The 11,960-nt window shown below is 45.6% G+C and overlaps 1 protein-coding gene across 1 annotated transcript; it reads left to right on the top strand.

Moving 5' to 3' along the window:
* The first annotated feature begins 628 nt into the window (after positions 1-628).
* LOC144893011 (uncharacterized) lies at positions 629-10,485 on the top strand. The gene is made up of 2 exons (XM_078782363.1): positions 629-1,538; positions 6,200-10,485. The coding sequence occupies exon 2, from the start codon at positions 7,788-7,790 to the stop codon at positions 9,354-9,356; it is 1,569 nt and encodes a 522-aa protein (XP_078638489.1). The 5' UTR covers positions 629-1,538; positions 6,200-7,787; the 3' UTR covers positions 9,357-10,485.
* The last annotated feature ends 1,475 nt before the right edge of the window (positions 10,486-11,960 follow it).

Raw genomic sequence — 11,960 nt, 5'->3', positions numbered from 1 at the left:
ACGGACACGATGGAGGTTTATCCGAAACCACCAACAAAGAAACGAAACAAGACAAGAAATTGAAAGTCAACAAATATTGATTTCATGAAAATAATGCAAGCAATTAAAAGGCATGTGCGGTAAGACTAAAATTCCTAAATGAGGGACCCTCCACTCAGACTCGATTACAAGACACAGGGAGAAATAAACGAATGTAAAAATAAATGTGTAGTGTGGTGCTTTGACTGGTACTCAGCTCTGGCCTCCCTCACATGACCTTCGAACCCTGATGGTCATTGACTGGGTCCCAGGACCTGCGCAGGTCGAAGTCACGCCACAACCAGCCGGTCCACGCGAGGTAGCCAAAATTCCTCCTCTTCCGATGGCCCAGTGAGAGAGAACAATGGCATGACCGCTTGCACCAAACCAGCACAAGAGAGAAAGATGCGTCCGCCCCTACCAACGCCCAGAACAGGGAGAGCAACAGTCACATATATAATTATATATATATATATATATATATATATATATATATATATATATATATATATATATATATATATATATATATATATATATATATATGTCAGGTAGCTGATTTGTTACTGCATGAGCTCTGTTATAAATGTTGTTTGAAAATGTTATTTCATAGTTAATAAAAAGGTTTTCGCTTTGCCATAGTTTAAAATGAGAAATACACGCTTCGTCTGTGCAGAACAGATGGCTTTGTTGTATACGTGCGTTCTTTACAGGCCAGATAGCCTTGTCGTAAAACTCTCTCCTTGGCCCGCAAACGGCGTCTCGAGCCGCAGGCAGGAATGCGGATTATATGTGTGTGAAATGTGAACCTTATGTGGGATGCTTGAATTTGTAGACATAGACCTTTGCTGATAGACTGTTAAAACATTAACTATATTTCGTATAATCAAATGATGCTCGAGTTATGATAAATATACTCTGGATTTAAGTTTAAATAAGAAAGTGAGCTGTAAGGTACATCCAACACCTGGAACTCATCAGAACGACCTCATACATTTTATGGCCTTATCAGGACCAGGAATGCAATCCCCCTTCAGTGAGTTATATTTCTTGTCACCTCGGAGCCTTGAAAACACATCTGGTCCGGATCCTAACGGTGCGTGCTTCACTCCTCCAAGACGAAAGGACGGATGACGGTGGGAACATGGCCCACTGGGGATGCCGGTGGGAGGACCCTTAGCCCAGTTTCTTTGTCCTCCCGGACTCTAGCGGAGATTCTCTGATAAAGTGTGCCTCTATATAAATGAACTGCGAATCGATGTGTCTTTAGGAAGGTTGACTTGGCATGTTGTCCTTTCATGCTGTAGATGTCTTGCTCCCTCCGAGCTGTGTACTTGGTATTTAATAAACGTTTGTCATTCTCAAACTGATGGTGGAATTCTGTTACGATCAAGGAGTCACTCCCGACATTTTATGGTGCCATGACTCGGATTGCAGCAGAGGAGGACGAGAGGAGCGGACCCCGAACAACAGGAGGGAGGCTGCCTGAGGCCGGCGCCGGCACGCTGATTTGTTTTAAGGTGAGAATTGTCTTGTATCAAAGGGCTGATTTTCCAAATTCGAACCTCCCTCCCTTGAGTGGGCTCAGTCCGCTCCCTTGCCATCTGCCCTGCCTGCTCTCCGAACGAAAATTGTAAGTAAAGGCTATTTTTAAGCCTCAGAATGACAAGCCTTTGTTAATCCACCAGGATAACGTTAAGAGTGGATGTATCAGAGGGTAACGCTAAGGATAACGTTACAGTTAGCAAGGAGAGGGGGACAAGTGAGGTCGGACAGCCATAGGCTGCACCGGTGACCGAGAACTTTCCAGGAAGGATCAGCCCAGAGACAAGATGGGGTATGCCATTGCATGCCAGGGAAAGAAGGGCTGTGGCTAACGTAGAGGGCCAAAGGAACATGGCCAGGAATAGGGAAACGCGCAGGTACCAGACAAGCTGGACAAGAGGGTAGTGATGACTACTAGGTCAAGCCAGGAAGCTCTAGACAAAGTTCTAGACAGGAGAGCAGGAAAGGAGCTAAAACTTTAGGGACAGAGGAAATAAGCAGCAGAAATCCAGGTAGAAAGAACGGAAGTGGGTTTTGAAATATTGAAAATTGAAGCAGGAGCTGCATTGTAGGAATTTGAAGCTTCAGAGCCAAAGGAAGCAAGCAGACAAAGTTCAGGATAAAACAATCAGGGAGGTAGTTAAGCAAGCAAATAAGCGGCTGATGCCTCTGGTCCAAGATCCGGACCAAGACCCCCCACCCCCCCAAGACCTGAGCTCAGTCCCGGGGCTCTAGGCAACACCCCAACACCCCCCGCCCTGCCATACCCTTTCCACCTCAACCCACCCCGTCCAACCCGTCCCAAAAATCCTTTTTCCTTGAATGAGAGACGTAATATGAACGAACAAAGATTGTACATGGGAGTGGCTGGAGGAGGGGCATGATTTGAGTCGATCTGGTGTTCGCGCGAAGTCTGGGAGACTCACTGGTATACAAATGAGGAATGAATGTATATTGGGATATTAATTGACGTGTGTATCTGGCCAATTTACTTGTCTGTATGACATATGCAAAGCAGAGGGTTTCGGTGTGAAGCTTTGTAAGTGGTCTGCTTGACGTGCGGAAATCCAGGCCGGGAATGTCGATTTTAGCGTCTATCCGAGGGACCAGGTGAGGTCCTTAACTGAGTCCGGATTTTCATTTGTTTGGGAGTGTTTGGGAGCGATTTGATATAAATCGGGTCAGGAGAGCACTCGGAGGAACGTTGATATGAAGTGGTTTCTTGGAGATGGTTACAAGATGGGCTGCCTTTGTCTTTCGAGCGGCAGTCGGGCAGAAATTTGGAATTTGTTGAATTAAATTCAGAATTTGAATCGAATCGTATGTTTGACTTGAATTGAAGAGTTCATTCAATGACAGAGTGAAGAATTCAGTCAACTCAACTGAATTCAGAAGTTGAATTTAGAATACGGAGTTTGCTCAGAGTGCAGGTGATAACCTGCCTACTCAAAAAGGATGTGCCCCGCACGGTGGGAGGTCCGTGAATGGTTGGCAAAGGGTTTCTTGAATTGCCTGCAGGAATTATGCGATTAACGATTATATTGTGTATTGATGACTTGTGGATTGTATGAGTATATCCCTGAGGCCGATGTGACCTTGGGAGTCAATGGGTCGTGTAATGAGAAAGATTACAGTTTGCTGGTGTGAAATTATGTCATGGTGTGAAATGCGGTCAGAGGTGCGAAATACACACCCTTGATCTGGAGAGAGAGCGGAGGTTGTGGTTTCATTGCTGTGTCTGTCTGTGGAGTTATATTTCTGAGGCATGGATTTCAAGGAGGAGGTGTGTGCCCCGAGAAGATTGTGGGTCGCAGATTGGGCACTCTGGGTGGGCACTGGGGGCTGCAGTTGTGTGGGTGCGCAGGAGAGTGCAGGGGGAGTGGGCACGAGGAGGTGTGTTGATGAAGTGTGCGAACGAGGAGGGATGTGCGAAAGGTGTGCACCAGGTAGTGAGGGTGCTGCATGGTAGAGCACGCCTCCCACGGAAGTTCCTGGGCGGATTGTTGACGGTTGTTTGATTCGTAGGGTGTTAGCATTTTGCAATGTGGAGCCTCAATGATGGTCGTTTGTCTGTCCGGATGTGGAGTTCTTGCAGGGGCGGGATGTCGCCGGACTTGTATTATTTGTGGGATGAAAGCGCTGGTTACCCCAATTCGACGTTTGTACCACCTTTCTTCGTTTGAAGTTTGACCTTTTGAAGTTTATTTGACCTTTGTTCGAGATGTGCAAGGGAAAGAGGTCAGAGGTAATTCACTAACCTTGGAAGGACGACAGGCTGAGTCAATCTACTGGGTGTTGCTTTAACGGCAGGATATAGAACTTAAATCTGGAAAGAAAGGACATATATGGTTGGTTAAAACTGAAATCATGTACGTAATTAGTGAACAGAGAATATTGAGTTCTGTTTTTCGTGGTTGTAGTTGTCGTTGACGTCTTAATAGGTGATTCAGGGGACTCAAGAAATAAACAGATTTCCGGTGCCGACCGGAAGCGTCAGGTACAGTATGCTTTGAATTTAATTTAACCGGGCCGAGTACAGTGACGTGTTTGATCGAGCTCTGGGGATAGTCATGTTAAGGGGGCATTATACCATTGAAGGCAAAAAAAAAACATTTTTTTACAAATATACAAATGCATCAATTAAAATGTTTGTTTCCTAGTATTGTATATATGTACCAAGTTTGAACGTAAATGGACTTGTCATAGAGAAGATATAAGCTGTAAAGTGGTAATTCATCATTTGTATGCATCTGGTTACCATGGTAACCATGCATAATATAATGCTATGTAATGTATACCAATGTAATGTTCATATATCAAGCAACATGTACATATATAGTTTTGCATATTTTCAATCAAGACATTTTATCAAAAAGTGCATTACTGTGATTCAGTGTTGTTTTTACTGTGTTCAGTGTAATGGGGAGCTTATTTGTATGCATCTGGTTACCCCTTAAATGGAGGACATTTGGGAGGATGCAAAGAGATGCAAGTAACATGGATTAAGTTGTGGTATCAAGAGGTGGGTGCCCAGGTGTATTGTGGTTATTATAACTTGCTGATTATGGGGGGCGCACCAAGTAGAGATCGGGTTGCATGGTGGAGCATGCATGCATGGAGCGTGGAGCTTGGAGCATGCATGGAGCAGGGTGGAACACCCCGTGTGGTTGGAGGTTGCAATTGCGTGAAATGCAGTGAACATGCCCGACTTTTGGCTTTGCGAGGCTCCAGATAGAAGTTGGCATTTCGATACTGTGGATTATATTGTGCCTGTCTGGAGAGGTGATGTCCTGTGCTGAGGCTGGTGACACGCCTCTGTTATTTGTCTGTCTGTCTGATTGTAAGTCTGTGGTACGATGGAGGGCTAATTGAGTGCTCAGGTGTCATTGTATTAAACATCGGAATGCACCTTTGGGAGGACCACCAACTGTTCCATGGAGGTAAATATGGCAGTGTAAGCTCGCTGAGGAAGAGTTACCTGTAGTAGGGGACGTAACAGATTGGTGGATTATAATGACGGGGGAGCGCAATAGTATAAGAGGCGACTGGGAAGCGCAAGTCTCAGAAGGGAGTAGTCAGCTTAAATGATGCAGTGTGTGGGAAGGAGGTGATGAAAGCGTGGATGAGGGTTTCTGCAGCCGTGGAGGAGAGGGATGGACGGAGACGGGCGATGTTTTTAAGGTGAAAGAAGGCTGTCTTTATGATCTGTTTAGTGTATTTGTCAAAGGAGAGGGTTTGGTCAATGATGATGCCAAGATTCCGGATGTGAGGGAAGGTGGATACTGGGAAACCATCAATGTTGAGGGCAGAGTTATGGGTGGTTGAGGTCGTTGTTGGTTGTTGTTGATCTGAAGCCAGGATTTTATTTCAGTGATGCAGTTTGTCAGGATAGAGCGGGTTGTGGTGATTGAGCCGTTGTAGATGTCATCAATTTTGCTTTGGATGAATGAAAGGAAGGAGATGCAGTTGTCTACTGTGAATGACAGGTGGTGTGTGTTATCGTTGTTGTCTTGGAAGTTCAGTTGTTGACATAGTCCGGAGTGTTCTAATTTGCACAGGGAATGACAATTGGGATGACAATTGAAAAGAAAAAATTGAGTAAGTTACAAGTTTTGTTTTGTGGATCTGGGGACAAGCTAGTTTGATGGGTACCCTGGGGTCTTCGGCGTGTCTATGTGTTTGTCTGTCTGTTACACCGGACTCTTGAATGGGTTTTCATGAGACGAATTTCAGACATAACAACAGTGAGAATCTATTTTGAGCGAATCACAGTGGGTGAGAAAAACATTGTGTGTGACCAGACACCAGAACTGACCAGAATTGGAATTGGAATTGACCAGACAGTAAGACATATTTCCAATAAATAGACCAGGTTATTTCTATTATTTGTTTATTCGCGAAAATAAATAAATAATAGGGGGAGGTTAATGGAGGTTAATGGTGGTTTGTTTGTGGTAATTCTAGTTGAAACTCTAGCTGAAATAATTTTCGTTTATTTTTTATTTATTATTGATGTAGGAAACAGGCAAATGGGATGCTGAGAGAAGGATTAGAGAAAATTGGATTGAATTTAAAATCGAATATTGGATAAAATTGGATCCACTTGGAAAAAGTGGATTAGGAAATTGGTGACCAGGTGTTCCCAGGGCGCTTGTGGACCAGGTGTTCCACCAGAGGAAAAAGACCAGGTGTTCGTGGAGCACTTCACCCGCAAGAACGCCCTGGAAAAGGTGGACGGGACCATTCCAGGTATTGCCGACTACACCAACCGCTGTCTTTTGCGAGGGCAAGACCTCGTGGATCCACACCACACATTGTAAGTTGGCCCTACCCACACCCACCGTCACACAGGATGGGGCAGGAGCTGCACAGACATATAGGACTAATTACACTTGCACTACTAGGATTATACCACCTCGCCAGCACAGCGCCCACCACCCCACCCCTCAAGTGGGCGGACATGGTGGCATATGTTGAAGAATTATATGAAAACCTAACCTCTAAGTCTCACGTCCATTATCAAAGCGTTACTTGGGGACAGAAGATAAACGTGTCGAGATCGAAGACCTCAAGGGAAGGAAGAAGAAGAAGAATCAGAGGAAGAAGAACAACAATGTTTAATAAAATCGATTATATACACACGTGTGGAGCGAGGCTCGAGAATGTACCGCCTACACGCAGCGGACAATTCCTCAAGACACTCGCTGAAAAATAAGTGGAAAGGCATTTCATTTATAGCAAAATATTAGACAAGAATCTGCGCTAAAGACATAGCACTACTGGGCAATAAGGACAACACCTCCCATTGTCCCGTCCTATAGAAGGTCAAATTTAGACAACAAGATGTAAGCATAATGATAGGCTACGCTTTTTTTGGCTATCTATCTAAACATATCAGACCCGAGCGCAGGCCGAAGTAAATATTCTTATACACTAGGCTAAATGGTAGATGAAGATTGGATACGTCCTTGGTTTAGGAGACATACTAAACACTACGAAGATATATAATTAATTATTCCCTTTGTGAAGGAGGCGTTTGGATGACATCTTTTCCTGTACGTGGGTCGAGAGCATTTTATCTACTGTTTGGCACATTCATTCAAGGACTAATTTACTAGGCTAAGGATCCACCCTGCACGTTGAGCCTCGAAACCACTTTTTGTCCACTCGCCTCTGCCTGCAGCTGAGTTCAAATCAGTTTCCAGAAGCACGATATATAATTTCAGATGTTATACTCAATTGAGTCATGGGGTTTAAACCCTAATGGCTGACAAACGTACCATGTTGTCTAATACCACCAAAGGACCCCCCGTGGATATATATAATGTGGAGGGCGGAAAGGACAAATCCAAACGGAACGAAGTCAACACAAGTTGCCCTCTCTCGTCGGAGGCAAGTAAAACGGGGAGGAAAAGTTGGACCAACAGCAAGTTCCGCCAGAGCAGGATTCGAATGGGGAAAAGGTCCGAACACTTTAACCACGGACGCTTTACTAGAAAGAAATACCACCCTGATATTGATATGTGAAGTTACGACCATACAATTATTGACTCCCCGACCACCATGCATCGAATACATACTCACGCCGCACCCCCAGGACAAGGCCCCAAAGAAGGGTGAAAACACATATTGGAAAGTGGCAAGAGAGGTGGCGACAATTCAAAATAGGACACACTGCTGGTCGTGCATGCACTTTCCCCCAAGCAGGCACCACAGGAACACACATGATAGTGCTACCTCTGTCCCTCAATGACCTTTGCTCACAACCTATCGATTCCCCATGTTTAGTCACCACGCTGGAAAGAGAAGGGGTTGGCAACGGCAAGAGTTGCAATCGGCAATTTAATTATCGCCCTTCAATGATTGCCCATGTGGCCGAGAGGCCTGCCCCCGTCTGGGTCAAACCACAGAAAGGGATGGTCTGCCTCCAGGGTTCCGGCCACTTGCTTATGGGAGAATCAGAATGCGCCTACACTCTCCCCGGGAAGCTGGTACAAGGGAGTGCTGGGATTACACTACGAATAGTACTGCAAGATAAACACAACCACAACATAACGGCTATAACATTCTCTAGGGGGGTTAGTAGGATTAATGGGGTGATAAAGGGACTCCAGTGCTTATCCACCCACCTGGTCCCACCCCATGGGACAATGTTTATATGCGGCGACAAGGCTTACCCCTATTTACCAAATAATTGGGGGGGCACATGTTATCTTGGTTCAGTCCTTCCTGACGTTGAGATACTGGACGAGCTAGACCCAAAGTCCCTGGACAGGCGACACAAGAGGTCAGTCATGAACGAAGATGGAACCACTAAACTACACGGGAGCCTATGGGAAAAGGTGTTAGGTTTCTTCTTCCCAGGTGCGGGCACAGCCATGAACAGCTTCCAGATAGATAAATTGGCTTTGGCCCTAGAAAAGGTGGCAAACGACACCGCTACGGCTCATGACATACTATTGGACACGGTAGTTCACATGCGTACAATGGTGATGCAGAATCGGGTGGCTTTGGACATGCTCCTGGCAGAGAAAGGAGGGGTATGCGGAATAATAGAGGGAAAATGTTGCACTTACATACCTGATCCATCCGAAGGAGTGTCAGCCGCAATAGTGAGACTAAGGGAAACTAGCCACGCCCTGACGATCGATCGGATCGCGCGCGAGAACTCTTATAAATTTAGCTGGCTCACTGACTGGTTCCGGGGATGGACAGGCACTATAGTGAAGTGGTTATTGACCGCACTGGCCGTGATAATCGGGGTAGTAATTTGGGGGGCACTAATGAAATCTTTAGTCCTCCTCTGTATGAGAAAGTACTTTACAGGATGGAAAATGAAGAAGCCGCCGACAACGACTATGGTTCTGACCACAGAGGCCGTCGACCTGAATGGGTCCTTCAACAAGGCAGATGTGACCGGCGCTTCAGAAGATTGTATTGATGTTTGTGATGACTGTGATACTTGTGTTGTAAACCCCTTGCGTGAACTGGCTAACGCCTCTTATGTATTACAAGCTCACAGCTGTACACCCCCTTCCGACCCAACTATGGAGCTGATTGCGACGCTGGGTCTGGCAGTCGAGGGACCCGACATGGATATCCTAGACCCGCAAGCCGACCAGGCGTCGATGGGAGACTTTGACATAAAGGAAGTCTCTCTCTTTGCTTCAAATGTTTCGGATTTTAACGCTCTGTACCCTGACCAGGAACATGAGACACAAGATACTGACAATGTTATGTATTCCCCAGAACAGCAGCACGTGAAAGGTCTCATGGGCATGATCGTTGATTAACTTCGAAGATCTGCAAGGACCGCGTCTGCAAAGGGTGGGGGGAGCAAGTTCCGCAGGGGAGGTGATGGGCCCCCTGGCGGTGCAGAACCTCATCTGGACCAGACGCCTTCGTTGTGGATCCGAAACGTTAATGGCCTTTCATGTTCTGAGCCCTCAGGTTCCAAGCACGCACCACACGACACGTTCCCCAAATGCACGGGCGAGGCGCTATGGGCGCACGGTATGCCCTTGGGAGATACCCGCATTACACGATTGTCTTTCAATAAAGCCCGATGCGGCAGGTTGTCTCTTGAGATACTTTGTCTCGACGAGACAAGAGGAAGGTTAATTGTCAGGTAGCTGATTTGTTACTGCATGAGCTCTGTTATAAATGTTGTTTGAAAATGTTATTTCATAGTTAATAAAAAGGTTTTTGCTTTGCCATAGTTTAAAATGAGAAATACACGCTTCGTCTGTGCAGAACAGATGGCTTTGTTGTATACGTGCGTTCTTTACAGGCCAGATAGCCTTGTCGTAAAACTCTCTCCTTGGCCCGCAAACGGCGTCTCGAGCCGCGGGCAGGAATGCCGATTATATGTGTGTGAAATGTGAACCTTACGTGGGATGCTTGAATTTGTAGACATAGACCTTTGCTGATAGACTGTTAAAACATTAACTATATTTCGTATAATCAAATGATGCTCGAGTTATGATAAATATACTCTGGGTTTAAGTTTAAATAAGAAAGTGAGCTGAAAGGTACATCCAACACCTGGAACTCATCAGAACGACCTCATACATTTTATGGCCTTATCAGGACCAGGAATGCAATCCCCCTTCAGTGAGTTATATTTCTTGTCACCTCGGAGCCTTGAAAACACATCTGGTCCGGATCCTAACGGTGCGTGCTTCACTCCTCCAAGACGAAAGGACGGATGACGGTGGGGAACATGGCCCACTGGGGATGCCGGTGGGAGGACCCTTAGCCCAGTTTCTTTGTCCTCCCGGACTCTAGCGGAGATTCTCTGATAAAGAGTGCCTCTATATAAATGAACTGCGAATCGATGTGACTTTAGGAAGGTTGACTTGGCATGTTGTCCTTTCATGCTGTAGATGTCTTGCTCCCTCCCAGCTGTGTACTTGGTATTTAATAAACGTTTGTCATTCTCAAACTGATGGTGGAATTCTGTTACGATCAAGGAGTAACTCCCGACATATATATATATATATACATATATATATATATATATATATATATATATATATATATATATATATATATATATATATATATATATATATATATACACAGTGGAACCTTGACTTACGAGTGCCCCAACTTACGAGTTTTTCGAGATACGAGCCGTCGCTCGGGCGGTTTATTGCTTTGAGATGCGAGCCGAGATCTGAGTTACGAGCTTTCGCCACCCGGTCACGTGGTTATCTTGCCGTGCAAGTACAGTATCTCTGCCGTATATCGCTGCATTTTTGTTTTCGCATGTTGGTTATTTTGAGTTTACGCCAGCCGCCACCAGGTGGGTTCTGGTCACGTGGTTATCTTGCCGTGCAAGTACAGTATCTCTGCCGTATATCGCTGCATTTTTGTTTTCGCATGTTGGTTATTTTGAGTTTACGCCAGCCGCCACCAGGTGGGTTCCGGTCACGTGGTTATCTTGCCGTGCAAGTACAGTATCTCTGCCGTATATCGCTGCATTTTTGTTTTCGCATTTTGGTTATTTTGAGTTTACGCCAGCTGCCACCAGGTGGGTTCCGGTCACGTGGTTATCTTGCCGTGCAAGTACAGTATCTCTGCCGTATATCGCTGCATTTTTGTTTTCGCATGTTGGTTATTTTGAGTTTACGCCAACCGCCACCAGGTGGGTTCCGGTCACGTGGTTATCTTGCCGTGCAAGTACAGTATCTCTGCCGTATATCGCTGCATTTTTGTTTTCGCATTTTGGTTATTTTGGAAAATTTCTTAGTTTTAACCATGGGGCCTAAGAAAGTGAGTGCCAAGTGCAGTGCTGAGAAGAAGAAGAGGATGATGAGCTTGGCTATAAAACACGCAATCGTCGAACAACATGAGCGAGGTGTGCGTGTTGTCGACTTGGTGAGGCGGATGTGAAGGCAGCTGAAGATTTTATTATAACTTTTGCCGAACTGATACAAGCCGAACGATACATCCCCTAGCAAATCTTCAACTGTGACGAGACAGGGCTCTTCTGGAAAAAGATGCCGAGGAGGACGTATATAACGGCAGAGGAGAAGAGCATGCCAGGCCACAACTTGTTCAGAGTGCCGGCGATAGCTCGCCTTCTCTTTGTGGAAAACACGGTACTGAGAAGAAGAAGAGGATGATGTGCTTGGATATAAAACACGCAATCGTCGAAAAACATGAGCGAGGTGTGCGTGTTGTCGACTTGGTGATGCGGATGTGAAGGCAGCTGAAGATTTTATTATAACTGAGAAGAAGAAGAGGATGATGTGCTTGGATATAAAACACGCAATCGTCGAAAAACATGAGCGAGGTGTGCGTGTTGTCGACTTGGTGAGGCGGATGTGAAGGCAGCTGAAGATTTTATTATAACTTTTGCCGAACTGATAGAAGCCGAACGATACATCCCC

The sequence above is a fragment of the Myxine glutinosa genome, chromosome 7, assembly GCF_964187855.1.
Source record: "Myxine glutinosa chromosome 7, kmMyxGlut1.1, whole genome shotgun sequence".
Classification (NCBI taxonomy): Eukaryota; Metazoa; Chordata; class Myxini; order Myxiniformes; family Myxinidae; genus Myxine; species Myxine glutinosa.
The sequence above is the reverse complement of the archived record's forward strand: the minus strand, read 5'-3'. Positions and strand labels throughout refer to the sequence as shown.

Excerpts from the sequence above, each read along its gene's own strand:
- LOC144893011 (XM_078782363.1), top strand. The coding sequence starts at position 7,788 with ATGATAGTGCTACCTCTGTCCCTCAATGACCTTTGCTCACAACCTATC.